Consider the following 14,712-nt stretch of genomic DNA (forward strand, 5'->3'; position numbering starts at 1 on the left):
GGAAGGCCCAGATTCACCCTGCATGTGGACTCAGGAGGTTCTGACACCCAAGTCCAGTGTTTTCAGTCCTAGAAAAGGAGTACTAGATGGGGAAAGGGTCAGCTGTACTACATTTAAAGTAAAAGGAAACCAAAAGCAGTGTTCCAGTCACGTGGGCTCCTGTGGGCGCATACGCACACAACAGGAAAAGTCAGAACAAGGGAGTTCAGGTTCAAGGTTCAGAAAAGCTTTGAAGGGAGTTGGAACATAAAGGATGGGCAAGGTTTAGGTAGGTGGGAAGAAAAACAGAAGTGAGGATCCACGGCACAGAGCAGGAAACTTCAGACCCAAGTGCACCAGCTGAGTCGGTTGCCAGGGAAGAGAAGGTTGCAGAGATCCAGGTGGGGCCACGGCTCGGGGGGGCCCAGGTAAACGCTGCTTGTGGCAGGGACGCTGCCCTGATGGGAGTGAAGGTGCACAGCGGGGTGCTGGGTGGATGGGTGCAGTCAGGAAGGGTTCTAAGCCATCTAGGCTTGAGGGCCTGGGGGTGATTGTAGAAATTCAAAGAAGTTCAAACTCCGGAGACATTGCACGGAATAAAATCATCAGGACTTGGTGCCTCACTGGACGTGAAGCCTGAAGAAAGCTGTCCAGGGCTCCTGGGAGCCGGGAGATGGCAATGTCTGGTAGAAGAGAGGAGCCTGCAAAGAATCTTCTTCGTATTGCAGTTTTCCCTAGTGCTAATTATGCGAACATTATCCTGTGAGATAGGGCAGGGGTTGTTTCCCCCATCATGCACTAAGGAAATAGGTCCACTGAGGAGAAACCACTTCATGGTGCAAGAAACCACTTACGAAGCTGAACAGTCGTATGTCTTCCGTCCCCACCCCGTTGCTTTGGTGCACGTTGGTTGTGTCTGTGTGGGGAGCCAACCTGGTGGAAGTTGTTGCAGGGAGGGCAAGGGCATAGGGCAGGCCTGGACCTCGGGGGATGATTCGGACCTTGGGGCCAAGGGCTTTGGCCTTGTCTTGGGTGTAGAAGGGACACTTGAAATCATGAAAATGGATGAGTTCCCAGAGATGAAATGAGGAGGGTAGATCAGGGACTGGGGTGGGCCTGGGAGAAAGTATTCCGTGGGGCTGGGGTTGGGGGTGGGTAGGTTGTAGGAAGGGTTGGAAGCAGCGTAGGAGGTGGAGTCGGGAGTAAAAGCCGGGGGTGGGGGCTTCGGGAGGAGGAGGCTCTGAACGCCACGTGCTGCAGAGGGTAGGGGCCAAGAGTAAGTGGGTGAAGCTTAAGGCTTTAGACTATTTCAGGAACAAGACTTGAGAGCAGGTTATGGCAACAGTATCTTGGGAGGTACCTAGATGAGAAGAAATGGAGAAAAATCAGGCAGGAATTAGGAGAGCAGGTGTTTTCAGCACAGGAAAGACGTGAAGATGTGCATGGGGGTGGGGAGGAGTCTGGTTAAGTGCAAAGCGATGAGTGGAGTAGGAAACTTCCCACAAATGTAAGGAATTAGTGTTAGACCCCTCTGGAAGTGGAAGCCTGGCCTTGAGAACAAGGGCCTGGCCTTGGAGGGGAGGAGGGAAGCCCTTCCTGAGACCAGAGATTGGAGGAGAGATGGGGGGGGCGGGGCAAGTGATTTCTGAGGTGAGGGCCCAGCGGGAAGGGCGCTCACGCTGGTCTCAATGCCTGGGGAACCTAGTTTATCTGCTGTTGGGGAGAAGGGGGGGAGGAAGGGGCGCGGGTAGGTTTGTGGGCTGAGAACGTGACACCCCAGAGTATATGAACTCTTCCCTTGGGAGCAGCCCTCTACTTGCTGGTTGTGCCCCCTTCAGCCTTCTCCCACTGCATCCCACCGTGCCTTGTCCGCTGACGCCAAGGACTTGGCCTTAGGGAGGGGTAGGCCAGGCCTCAGGCCTCTGGCCGTGATCTTCTACCCCCTTACTCTGCTCTGGTGATAACTGCCTATCACAAGTTTTCTGTGGCTTCCAGGGGACTTCCCTTGAGCCATGTTGCCCAGGTCCTGCCCAGGTCAAGGACCTCCATCCCTCTGTTGAGGGGAGAAAAGGCCCTGGAGATCCTGGCTGGGGAATTTCCAGGAAGGGAATCTTCAAGCACTGACCTGTAACGTCAAAAAGTGATAGAACACAGCGTGAGCGCTAGAAGGGACTTGGAGACCTCCAGCCCAGCCCTCTTGCTCTACAGATGGGAGGCTGAGGCCCTGAGAGGCTCACTCAAGGTTTCACAGTCAAGACCCAGAACCACTGACCTGTGCTGGCTTGCTTCTTCCCTCTTTTTCTCTCTCCCTGTGGCCAGAAACAGCTCCTTCACGTCCCAGTCGCCATCTGCGAAAGAGCCTGCCGCAGGGCTGTGCTCTACTTGGGGCTGGATGGTGAGACATGGTTCCTCTAAGGTTCCAGAATGGCTCATGGGCTCTAAACCCCAAGCAATTAGTTTAGACCTCGGCTTACTCTGTGGCTTATAATTAGCTATGCGTCTACCTTCCCCATTAAACTGTGAGTTCCTCCAGGGCACAGAGTGTTACGCATCTTTGGGACCACAGTGCTGGCCTAAAAGTAGGACTTAAATACATGTTGGCTGGACTGGATGGGCAGAAGGAGAGGGGATGGGATGGGCTAGGGCAGGAGAGGTGGCTGGATCAATAATGTTGGGGGCGGGTCGGAATTTCCTGGAGGTCCAGTGCTTAGGACTCCGTGCTTTCAGTGCTGTGGGCCAGGGTTCAATCCCTGTTGCGGAACTAAGATCACACAAGCCGTGTGGCTCTGAAAAAAAAAAAAAATTGTTGGGGGCTAAGTGATCAATAGATAATGTATCTTTCTTCCCCTCCCAAGTTCAGAATGATTTGAGAAATGAGACAGATAGATAGACATCAAAATGGTGGCTTTACCACTATTTCTGATAAAGCTAATTGGGGAATGTAGCTTTTGCTCTCTGGCCAAATGGACTTAACTAATACCCTCTCCAAAGTAAACATGTACCCCTGCCCCCCAAAAGAAAGAAAAGGCAGAACTGTCTCCCTTGCAGGGACAGAATCTCCTTTGGAATTTTACCATGTATATCAATGGAGAATATGCTACTTTTGTCTACAGCAGAACCAGGAGACAGAGACAGAGACCCAGAAATATTTGAGACCCGCTCCTTCCCTAAGCCACCAACCAGCCAAGCCATTCCCCTCCCCTGGGGAGGATGAAGCCTGTGAGGATTCCGGGAGTGGTCCTCTCACACTTCCCCTCCAGCAGAGGGGAGTGGGAGTTCTCTTCCCTTATGGAAACATGGGTAGCAGGGACAGGTCTCCCACTGTGGCACGGGATACGTGGATGCATGGGTAGAGGGGGTGGAGGGGAGGACATGGGGGAAAGGGTGAGACCCCATCATCACAGTCTAGACCCAGACACAGCCACCTTTCCAAAACAGAATGCCCAGATCCTCGCTCCTGGTGGTCACACTTGCCCAGCGCTCGTCTGTGTATGCAGAGTGGAGAGAGGACCTTGCCTCCTGTGAGCCGGGGTAAGAGGCCAAATCTCAGACTCACACTCCATTGACAGAGCCCAGGGCTGTGTTCACCTTCAGGGCTGGCCTTTGGTCTGGAAGGGGCTGGAGGCGGACAAGGAGTGAGCTCCGCTGGTGCTGCTTCGTTGGCCGTCAGGCCTTCCCTGAGCTGCTGCCCCTTCACGGCCGGGAAAGCTCTCCCTTCCGCGTGGACTGAGCTCCTTGTCCTTCTCTCAGTCAGGCGGCTGACACGGAGCAGTCCACTTATTCCTCACAACAACCTGGTGACGGAGATGGTGTCGGTCCCATTTTACAGATTAAGCCACTGTGACTCAGGTGTCCGGCTCACCATTACGTGCCAGAGCCAGTGTGGCCTCCCGAAGGCCTGCATGGTGCTCAAGAACAGCAAACCACACCATCCGGGTTGTTTCTGGGACTCCTGCTTTGGGCCACTCTGCCCCCCAGGGAGCTGCTTCCTAAGTGATCCTACAATACTGCTCGAGGGATCTTGCCAACCTCTGTGCCGCCGTGAGGCCCTCTTTAGAGTGTGGCTCCAGGTGGCCTTTCCAGCAGCCCGTTCCCTGCCCCGCTGCTCCCAGTTCCTTCAGCAGGCAGGCCCCTGCCCCTCTAGTCCTCCAGCCTGGCATGCCCAGCCCTCCACTCTGCACGTCTTGAAATCTTTCTCATCCTTTAATACCCAGCTCGAGCCAGTCTCTGCACATCCTCACGATTTGTCTCTGTGTCCAGCTCTCAGGTCGTTTTGCCTTGATTCAAGGGAGGTGGGCGCACTCTGGCTCCCCTACCAGCCCTGGCTGCTCCTCCCAGGAATCTTGTCTCCCCTGCCCCAGAGGTGCCACAGTAAAGGTGTGGGGCAGTGTTGGCATCAGAGCAGCCCGCAACTGAAGGACTGCAGCCTGGCCTCTGCTTCCTAACCCCCCACCCCGCCCCCCGCCGTGACATTTACCTGCCCAGGCACCACTCAGCTTGTAAGAGAGAGCAGACAAGGCTAAATGGCCCCTAGGATGGCAGAGTGATGCCAGGCAGGCGCCTGACACACCTCTTGGACAGGAAAATAGCTTTCTTCCTCTTAATAACAGTTATTAAGGGGCTTTTGCCTGACACACTGCAGCCAGGGTCTGGGCTTAGCTACCTGTATGGCTCTCGTCAGCCTGGGTTCCTACCCCTAGGCTCAGCCCCAAAGCTAGGATCTACCTGTCTCCCCTCCCATTCCCCTTTACTCACTCAGCCCATAGGGATGGGTGGACTGTCCTGAAGCCCTGGGGGATTTAGTTTGATTTACACACTTTTATTGCAAGGTATCAGGGATCCCTTGGAGCCCTTTTCGACTCAGTCTTCCTATCCTTGCCCCTCTCCGTTGAGCTCCCCTGTACAGACACTTAGTACAACAGTCCAATGTTAGGGTCAAAGACCACCCCTGCCACCCGGACATTCACACACACAGATATGCACCCAGACACGTACACAAGAATATACACGATAAGCATGTGGGTAAATACACACTGATGGGACTTCCTAGGTGGCGCAGTGGATAAGAATCCGCCTGCCAATGCAGGGGAAATGGGTTCGATCCCTGCCACAGGAAGATACCACATGCCGCAGAGCAACTAAGCCCGTGCACCACAACTATTGAGCCTGCGCTCTAGAGCCTGTGAGCCACAACTACTGAGCCCACGTGCCACAACTACTGAAGCCCACGCGCCTAGAGCCCATGCTCTGCATCAAGAGGCCATCGCAATGAGAAGCCCACACACCACAATGAAGAGTAGCCCCTGCTCACCGCAACTAAAGAAAGCCCGTCTGCAGCAACGAAGACCCAACACAGCCAATGAAATAAATAAATTAATTAATTAAAAAAAAATACACACTGATGTGCAGCTAGATACTTAAAGACAGTCAAGCAGACACACAAACATCACCGATAGACAGCGTGTGATGTACATACATGCGCAGGCACAATTATGCACAGGTACAGTGTACAGGCATATTTCCTTTTATTGCACTTGGCTTTATTGTGCTTTGCAGATATTGTGGGGGTTTGGGGATTTTTTTGTTTGTTTTGTTTTTTTACCAACTGAAGTTTTGTAGCAACCCTGTGTTCTCAGATGATGGTTAGCGTTTTTTAGCAATAAAGTATTTTTTTAATTAAGGTATGTACATTGTTTTAATTAGTTAATTAATTAGGCTGTGCTGGGTCTTTGTTGCTGCACGCAAGCTTTCTCTAGTTGCGGCACACAAGCTTTCTCTAGTTGCGGCGAGCAGGGGCTACTCTTCGTTGCTGTGCGCGAGCTTCTCATTGTGGTGGCTTCTCTTGTTGTAGAGCATGGGCTCTAGGCACACAGGCGTCAGTAGTTTCAGCACGCAGGTTCAGTAGTTGTGGCTCTCAGGCTTTAGAGTGCACAGGCTTCAGTAGTTATGGGTCACGGGCTTAGTTGCTCCACAGCATGTGGGATCTTCCCAGACCAGGGCTCAAACCTGTGTCCCCTGCATTGGCAGGCGGATTCTTAACCATTGTGCCACCAGGGAAGTCCTGTACATTGTTTTTTTAGACCTAATGCTGTTGCACACTTAATAGACTACAGTATAGTGTAAACATAACTTCTGTATGCACTAGGAAACCAAACAATGTGTGTGATTTGCTTTATTGAGATATTTGCTTTATTGTGGTGATGCGGAACCAAACCCATGATATCTCTGAGGTCTGCCTGTATATGTTGATTTGAACCATGTGCAACTGCCAATATCCAGTGGCTTTTTTACTTACAAAAATGGAATCTAACACAATTGTGGGCATGGAGGGAAATATTAATAAATACAGAGCCAAAGGTGTACACCCATGTTCAAGCAGCATTACTCACAATAGCGAAAAGGTAAAAGCAATGCAAGTGTCTATCAGTGGGTGAAAGGATAAACAATGTGGTATGTACACACAATGGAACATTATTCATCCTTAGGAAGGAAGGAAATTCTGACACATGCTCCAACATGAGTGAACCTTGAGGACATTGTGCTAGGCGAAATATGCCAGTCACAAAAAAGACAAAGACTGCGACTCCACTTACATGAGATGCACAGAGTAGTCAAATTCAGAGCTATCGGGCAATGGGGGAGAGGAGGGTACTTAGCCTTTACCATAGGGACAGAGTTTCCGTTGGGGAAGATGGAAAATTTCCGGTGATGGGTGGCAGTGATGATTGCACAGCAATATGAGTGTAGTTAATACCACTGAACTGCAGACTTAAAAATGATGAAGATGGTAAACTTTATGTTGATCAAAAATGATTTTTAAAAAGAGCCTAAAATATGTACCATCAGATAGACATATACACACTGAGGGATAAACACAGGAACTCGGCAACACAGAAACATGTCTGTTCCCCGCCCAGGAGTGCTTCTCTGACCCGGATAAGGCCCCTGTTCTGCCCCTGAACAAATCCAGAGATAAGGCCCTAACGAAGGCCCTGCCGCCTGGGCTACCCCCCCCCCACTTATCCCCCTCCCACCGTCTGGCTCTGCTTACTCATCCCCCTGCCCCTCACGCAGCCTCCCCCCCGCCAGGGAAGGGCCTCCTTAGAGTACCTGGAGCTCAGATTTCTGCCCCTGACCCTCCTGGGCTCCTCTAGGCCCCCCAAAGACCAAGCCCCACTCATCTTTAGTCCCAGGGCCCAGCTTGATGCCGGGAGCCCCTGAATCCCCCTGCCACGCCCCCTGCCCCGCCATGCACGTGTTGGGCCCCGTGTGAGGCTCTGTGGACACAGAGGAATCTGTGTCTGGTCTGGATGTGATCACAGACCAGTTAAAGCAAGTGCAGCCGGTACTAAACAGGGTCGTGAGACATGGCGTTAGGTCTCCTGCTGTCCCTCACTGGACCTCGTCCCTCCATAGAAAGGCGGTGCCTCGGGCTGGCACCATGCACCATCGTGACCACGTCTGCCCGGCCTGCCCCTCTGACGCGTTGCCTCTGCGGACCCCCTCCTCCAGGACAAAGCCTCACCCTGCTCCTGAGGGCTCTGGGACTAAGGCCCTTGATGGCAGCAGAGAACAGAGACTTGCCCGCTCTGTTTGCCTCTGGACCTGGCAGTGTGTCCCCCGATCCTCTCCGTCTGGCCCCACCAGGTCAAGAGCTTCGCCAGAGCTGAGTGCGGTGGAAACACAGCCGTCTGGAAAAGAATTTTTCAGGGGTGGGACAGCATTTTTCACTGGGACTCTGGAAGGTCGGGGTTTGGAGGAAACGTGCTAGGAGCCTGGTGGGGTTTGAGCAGGTGATGCTGGGGTGGGGCCCGGGGGGGTGGGGCAGGGAGTATGCTAACCGCGGGCAGGCGAGTCCCAACAGCAGGCAGACAGGTGAGGCTGACCGGACAGGTTCCCGAGGCCAGGGGCAATGGGGCGGAGCATGGCTCTCACATAGGGTGACGACAGGCCAGGGGCCCCGCCACACACTGGGCGGGCAGGCTAGAGGCAGTTCTGCTGGTATCCTCTTCCTGCCGCGGCCAGTCCAGGGTGCAGGCCATGGAGCCCGCTGTGGGGAGAGGGTAGCCGCTGGGCAGGCACATTTGGAGGCCCCGGGCCCCGGGGCCTGGGAGCGCAGGGCATGGCGGGGCCCCTGCGGGGCCGGGTGGAGGAGCTGAAGCGGCCGTGGTGGCGGGAGAGCTCGGCCCTGGTGCTCCAGCACAGCGAGACGGCCCGGCTGGCGGCCGACGCCCTCCTGGAGCGGGGTGAGGCTGCCTACCTGCGGGTCATCTCCGAGGAGCGGGAGCTGCCCTTCCTGAGCGCCCTGGACGTGGACTACATGACCAGCCACGTGCACAGGGGCCCTGAGCTCGGCGAGGCCCAGCGACCGGAGGCGCCAGGGCCCGACCGCCTCAGCCTGCTCTCTGAAGTCACCTCGGGCACTTACTTCCCCCTGGCCTCTGACATAGACCCCCCGGACCTGGACTTGGGCTGGCCCGAGGTGCCCCAGGCCACGGGCTTCAGCCCCACGCAGGCTGTGGTCCACTTCCAGCGGGACAAGGCCAAGAGCATCAAGGACCTTCTGCGTTTCCTCTTCAGCCAGGCCCGCACGGTAAGGGCCTCATCTCTTCAGACATTCATTTTGCAGATGTGGAAACTGAGGGCCAGAGAGGGAAAGGGACCAGCCCAAGGCCACACAGCAGCTTGGGGCAGCAATGGGAGGAGCACCTCTGCCCCCCATCAGATCATAAGCTCCTAGAGGGGGTGTGTGTGTTTTATTTACCTTGGCAACCCCTTGGCACTCAAGGACATTATGGATAAGCTTAGAATGGGGGATAGGCCTCAGGGACTCCACACCCTGAAAATGCATGCAAAGTGGTGCTCGTTGCAGAGAGGGATCCTCTCTCTTTTGGGGGAAAGGGTCCATGGCCTTCATCAGATTCTCAAAAAGGCCTATGATCCCAAAGCTAAACACCCCAATCTTGGTGAGCATCTGAGCTACCCTCTTGAGTTACAGAGGAGGAAACGGAGGCCAGAAAGGGGCTGGGACTCACTCAGGGAGGTCCAGCCAGTTGGTGAAAGGGAACCCAGCGCTCAGGGAGAGGGAAAGGGGTCTAGACTCAGGACCCGGGCCCCAGGCTCAGCCCTGCCTCCTGACCCAGGGCCCCAACCACACCTCCCCGCTTGTGCACTCTATCTCCACTGGCCCGAAGCAGGGGAAGGGGCACTGATGCCTGGGCCTCAGCATGGCCTTGAGGGCTGGGCTTTTAGCTCTGCACCCAAAGGAAAGAGGAGTGGCGGCTGCTGGGCTCAGGGGCGGGGAACAGGGGCTCAGGAGAAACAGAAGTGGGAGAGCGGGTCGGGGTGTTGGTGCCTGGGAAAGCTTCAGCTAAAGACTAGCACAGCCTCACTCCTGGAGCCCTGACCTCTGACTGAGGAGGCAGGGGGATGGATCAGATGACCCTAGACAGGGCTTGGGGTAGGTTAGACTCAGTGCCCTTGCTAGGGGAGCAGCCTGGAAGGTACCTGCTGCAGATGTTAGGAGCCAGGATGCTGGGATCCCACCAGTACCTCCAGAGCCTCCCTGGCAAGACTACCTATGCCCCAGGCAGGGGAGGGCCAGACCTGATTAGCACAGGGAATGGGGTAATTAGTGAGGTGGCTGCTGTCATCGCCCCACCCCTTTGATCTTTCCTGCTTGTCCTTGTTCCCCCCAACCCCTGGCTAGGCCTGTGCCATGCACTAGGGCATCCCTCAATGCTTTGGTTCCTCACCCCCCAGTCTAGACCCTCCGCCTCTGGGCCAGGAGCCTGGCTTCCACTCTGGGCTGTCACTGAGTCTCAGAGTGATCTTGGGAAGGGCGTCCTCTCCCTGTGGTCCAATGTCCTTGTTTGTTAAGGAGGAAGCAGGAATGGAACATCTATTGAGCTTCTGTTGTGTGCTGAGTATTTTCACATCTCATGTCCCATAACTCTGAGAGGTAGCTATCATTATCTCCATTTAACAGATGAGGACGTGGAGGCTCCCAGAGATGGAGGAACTCACCCAAGGCCATATCACTAGGAGGTAGCAGAGTGCAGGTTGGAACCCAGCTCTGTCTGGCTCCAGAGCTAGAGTGCTTTGCTCTGCACCTCCTGCCTCTCAGCCTGGACTGGGAGAGGAGGTTCTCACAGCAGATATTGCAAGCCCCGCCCCTCAGCTGGGCAGAAAACGTGGTCCCAGTTGGCGTGGGTGTAGGAGGTCACAGCCGACCTCTGCAGCGTCACAGGGACACAGGTGTGTCTAGCAAAGGGCACTGAAGACCCCAGGAACTGATCCGTGAGAAGCGAGCCTCAGACAGACAGTCAGAGCTACAGCTAGGGCTAGTGTGGGGAGTGTGAGGAGCCGGCCTGGGAAACGGGCCTGGGTTCTGCTTCTGGCTCTTTTCCCCTCTGGGCCTCAGTCTTCCCTCATCTGTAGAGTCGACCTTTAGACTAGTGCAGCAGATGCACAGACCTCTTTGAGAATCTGAATGACAGATGAACAAACGGTCCTTAGAAAAATGCACACAAAAAATTTCAAACAGCCTTCTGGGCTTCAAGGCAGTGAAACCTCCCTGTTTCCAAGTCAAGAACCCTCAGAGAGGGTCACCACTAAAAGCCCTCCCAGTTCAGATATTCTCTCGGGTTCTGACCTCCTGCTTTTCAGCCCAGTGCTCAGTTCCTAGGATCCAGTCCCTGCCCCTGGGCTGGGCAGTGCCCCGGGCAGGGCTGAACTCCCTCGTCCCCCCCCAGGTGGTGGCTGTGGTAATGGATATATTCACTGACATGGAGCTTCTGTGTGACCTCATGGAGGCCTCGGGCCGGCGTGGTGTCCCCGTCTACCTGCTCCTGGCCCAGGAGCACCTGAAACACTTCCTGGAGATGTGCTACAAGATGGACCTTAATGGAGGGCACCTGCGGGTCAGCAAGGGCTGGGACGGGAACCAGGGTGTAGGGTGGGGAGTCAGGGAGGGCAGAAGAGTCAGTCGGGTGGTTCATGAGCATTGGGGTCAATGGGAGTGGGGGCCAGGTGCTCCCAGCTATTTTGGGTCACAGACCCCATGGGATTTAGACATGGCTTGAGCCCTCTTCTCTCAAAGTGACCCCCAACCTCCCTCCCTCCTTGGCCCAGAACATGCGTGTGCGGAGCACATGTGGGGACACATACTGCAGCAAGGCAGGCCACCGCTTCACGGGGCAGGCCCTGGAGAAGTTCGTCATCATTGACTGTGAGCAGGTGGTAGGAGGCAGCTACAGGTGAGCAAGCGGGCTGGGGGCTGGGGGGCTGGGGGGCTGGGGGAAGGGTGTGGGGCCTGGGCCACGGGCTGGCGAGGGCGCCTGGGACCTGGCACCTTTGAGCTTTCCTTCCTTCATCCAACCCTTGCGACATGAACTGAGCAGCTGCTGTGTGCCAGGCATGGTGCAGGGCCCAGGGGCCAGTGTGGGGAGCAAGACAGCCCTGGGCTGGGCCCTGGAGGAGCTCACTCTGTGGAAGGATTATTTTCATGCCCTTGGTATAGAAAATAACTCTTGCACCTCGGAATCGGAGGGACTTCAGGGAACCTGGCCTTGGTCCACTTTACAGATGGGGAAGTTGAGGCTGAGATGGGAAACCATGTGCCCAAGTCCACTCAGCTGAGCTAGGGCTAGCACACACTCTGGAGTCAGAGCTCTGCCCCCTCACTTGGGCCCTCATGGCGGGGGGGGGGTTGTCTTGCTCCCGCGGCTGTGACTCCTGCCTGGCCCCAAGGTCCTGCACTTTGCCTCCTGACCCTGACCCTCTGCCCCTAGCTTCACCTGGCTTTGCAGCCAGGCCCACACAAGCATGGTGCTGCAGCTGAGGGGCCGCATCGTGCAAGACTTTGACCGGGAGTTCCGCTGTCTTTACGCCCAGTCTCGGCCCGTGGAGGGCTTCTGTGGAGGTGAAGCTCCCGTGTCTCCCAGGGCACCATGCCCTCCCCCAGGGGCCCTGGCCTTCGGGCCCAGCATCCCCAGCACCACATCCTCGTCGCCCTCCACCACCAGCCTCAGCAGCATCAAGCGCTCACCTTGCAGGGGCCACTCCTCCTACCTCGCTCTGCCAGTAGGCGGAGGCTGCAGTGACACGGGTATGGGATCTTCATCCCCGGGTCCTGCCCGTTGTGAGGCCGATGGCCAGCCCTCCCTGCAATGCCAGCTGTCAGACCCTAACCATGGCCCCCTGCTAGGGCCCTACAGGGCCAACCTGAGCAAGCTGGGGGCATCCCCCTGGTCCCAGTCCTCCCCTGCCCTCAACCACAGTAGCACCAGCCCCACGCCCCTGGCAGGGGGGTCACCTCTGCTTGTTCGCCCTCGTCCCCTCCTCCCCTTTCCTCGGGGTGTGCCAGCTCTGTCCCGGCTCCCAGAGAACGGGGTGGCAGGAAGTCAGGAGCCTAGCCCCCCACGAGGCCGCTGGGTACCTGGCACAGCTCTGGAGGCAGTGGAGGAGAATAAGGCGTCTCTGAGTCAGAGCCATGGCCAGCTGGATCTCCTTGTCCCCTTCCTCAGAGCACGAGAAGCAGGAGGCCCTGATTCTGGGGTGACCCCCAACTCAGGCTCCCTTTGGCCTGGTGAGCGGGCCCCAGAGGATAGGAGGTTGGCCCCAAATCAGAGATACAACCAGCTGGATCTCCTGCCCCAGGCCCAGGGTGCCAGGGGTGCCCCTGAGTCAGGTTCCCCCAGGCCTGGCAATCAGACCCCAGAGGACAAGAAGCTGTCCCCAGACCACAGCCATGGCCAATTGGACCTCCTGGCACAGTCGCCCAAGGCTGGGGGCTCCAGAGTGCTCCCTGAAGCCAGCTCCTCGGCCAGGGCTGACAAGCAGGGTCCAGATGAACGACGGCAGACCCTGGGCCACAGCCAGCTGGACCTCATCACAAAGTTTGGCCCCTTCCGGGGTGAGGGGCCTGGGCCCAGTGGTCTCCCCAGACCGAGCTCTGCTCAAAAGGCTGGAGTGGATGCTGGGGATGAGAAGCGGCTGACCCTGGGCCATAGCAAGCTGGACCTCATTACCAAGTACCATCAGCTGCAGGGCACCAGGCTGGGACCTGAGCCTGGCCTCCCTGGGGGCCCCACAGGTGGCCAACACAACGGTAGTAGCAATGACCTGTCTGGGGATGAGAAGCGGCTGACTCTGGGCCACAGCAAGCTGGACCTCATCACCAAGTACCATCAGCTGCAGGGCACCAGGCCGGGACCTGAGCCTGGCCTCCCCGGGGGCCCCACAGGTGGCCAGCACAGCGGTAGTAGCAATGGCCTGTCTGGGGATGAGAAGCGGCGCACCCTGGGCCACAGCAAACTGGACCTCATTACTAAGTACAACAAGTCCAAGTTCAAGCTGCTCCGAAGCCGCTTTGAGTTGTAGTCCCGCTCCCAGAAAGGACATGTCCATTCTCCATCCGCTGGGACTCTAGATCTGCTCAGGTCCCAGACTCTGGGGTGGGAGCTCAGGCAGGGGCCATGTGGGGAAGAGGAGGAGCCTAGAAGCCCAGGTTAGACATTCCCGGGGCTCGGATTCTTGCTCACACACGCACATGCACACGCTTGGGGAAGTGGAACCCATGGTTACTGGGCACCTGCCATTCATCACTGTGCTGAGCCCTTCATATCGGTTACTTCTCATCCTTCGTCCTCACAATGTCCTACAAGATAGAGCTCTGGTAGGTACACAGTTCTAGGATCATAGGTATTATCTTCCCTATAATATAAATATGGAAGCTGAGACCCAGCGAGTTTGATGATTTGCTTGGAATCAGGTCCAAATAAGTGACAGGGGCTCAAACCTGTGGCTCTGACTCTTAATTTCTTAAGATTGTGTTTTTGCCCAAACAGGGCACACAGTATCAACGGTTCCCAGGTCCCCCTGCACACAAAATCCACATATCATAGAGACGCCCCAAATGCCTGCGCAACACACACTGCACGCTGACAGGGTTCACACCCACAAACTGCACACCCGCAGATGCAGTCCATGTGATAAACTAAAACACTCAGGATTCTGGTTGTAGGTACTCGATAAATGTCATTTGGCTAAATGAATGGCTATAGTCGGTGCACACCGTAGACCCCTTAGGATCCACAGACCACACATGTACATAACCACACGTGCACACACACGCACACACACAGAGGCATGCATGCACCAACCAGTAGCTTTTTGTACCTAAGCTTTGTACCCAGTCCTGTGCTGGACATGCCATAGGGTTGACAGATGAATCAGACCCCATCCCTGGGAGACAAGGATTCAATGCATAAACCATTGGTGTATCTAATTAAAGGCTAACCAGTGGCAGAAGGTGGTAGGAATGACGGCCAGAGAGTGGCAGTGATGACGAAGTGATGGGAAAAGTTTCTCAGAGGAGGCCAACTTTGAGCCAAGCCTTGATGGGAGGGAAGGACTTGGACAGATGGAGGTGAGGGTTAGAGGAATTCCTGGTGGAGGGAACCAGGTGAAGAGAGGCCAGGGAGAGGACTGAGGGAGTGGGTCTGAGATGACCCAGGGAGGATGGAGACGATGTGGATACTCTCTCTCTCTCTCTCTCTCTCTCTCACACACACACACACACACACACACACACACATCATTTTGCTGAGTGTCCCTGGAAGTATAGGCTCTGTCAGATGTAGGTCCTTTTCCTGAGCTTGTGCCCTGCCTGGGACTGTATACGTGATACAAATCAATAAAAGCAGACATGCTATGACCCAGCAGCAGCCT

At 55.9% G+C, this 14,712-nt stretch overlaps 1 protein-coding gene across 1 annotated transcript; it reads left to right on the top strand.

Moving 5' to 3' along the window:
• Positions 1–7,909: 7,909 nt before the first annotated feature.
• FAM83C (family with sequence similarity 83 member C) lies at positions 7,910–14,703 on the top strand. The gene is made up of 4 exons (XM_057701862.1): positions 7,910–8,572; positions 10,734–10,901; positions 11,113–11,237; positions 11,772–14,703. Exons 1-4 carry the CDS (start codon positions 8,102–8,104, stop codon positions 13,360–13,362), a joined length of 2,355 nt encoding a protein of 784 aa, XP_057557845.1. The 5' UTR covers positions 7,910–8,101; the 3' UTR covers positions 13,363–14,703.
• The last annotated feature ends 9 nt before the right edge of the window (positions 14,704–14,712 follow it).

Source organism: Hippopotamus amphibius, chromosome 12, assembly GCF_030028045.1.
Source record: "Hippopotamus amphibius kiboko isolate mHipAmp2 chromosome 12, mHipAmp2.hap2, whole genome shotgun sequence".
Classification (NCBI taxonomy): domain Eukaryota; kingdom Metazoa; phylum Chordata; class Mammalia; order Artiodactyla; family Hippopotamidae; genus Hippopotamus; species Hippopotamus amphibius.

Coding starts and splice junctions, on each gene's coding strand:
- FAM83C (XM_057701862.1), top strand. CDS start 8,102: ATGGCGGGGCCCCTGCGGGGCCGGGTGGAGGAGCTGAAGCGGCCGTGG. Junction 8,573..10,733: donor TCTTCAGCCAGGCCCGCACG/GTAAGGGCCTCA, acceptor GTCCCCCCCCAG/GTGGTGGCTGTGGTAATGGA. Junction 11,238..11,771: donor GTGGTAGGAGGCAGCTACAG/GTGAGCAAGCGG, acceptor CTCTGCCCCTAG/CTTCACCTGGCTTTGCAGCC.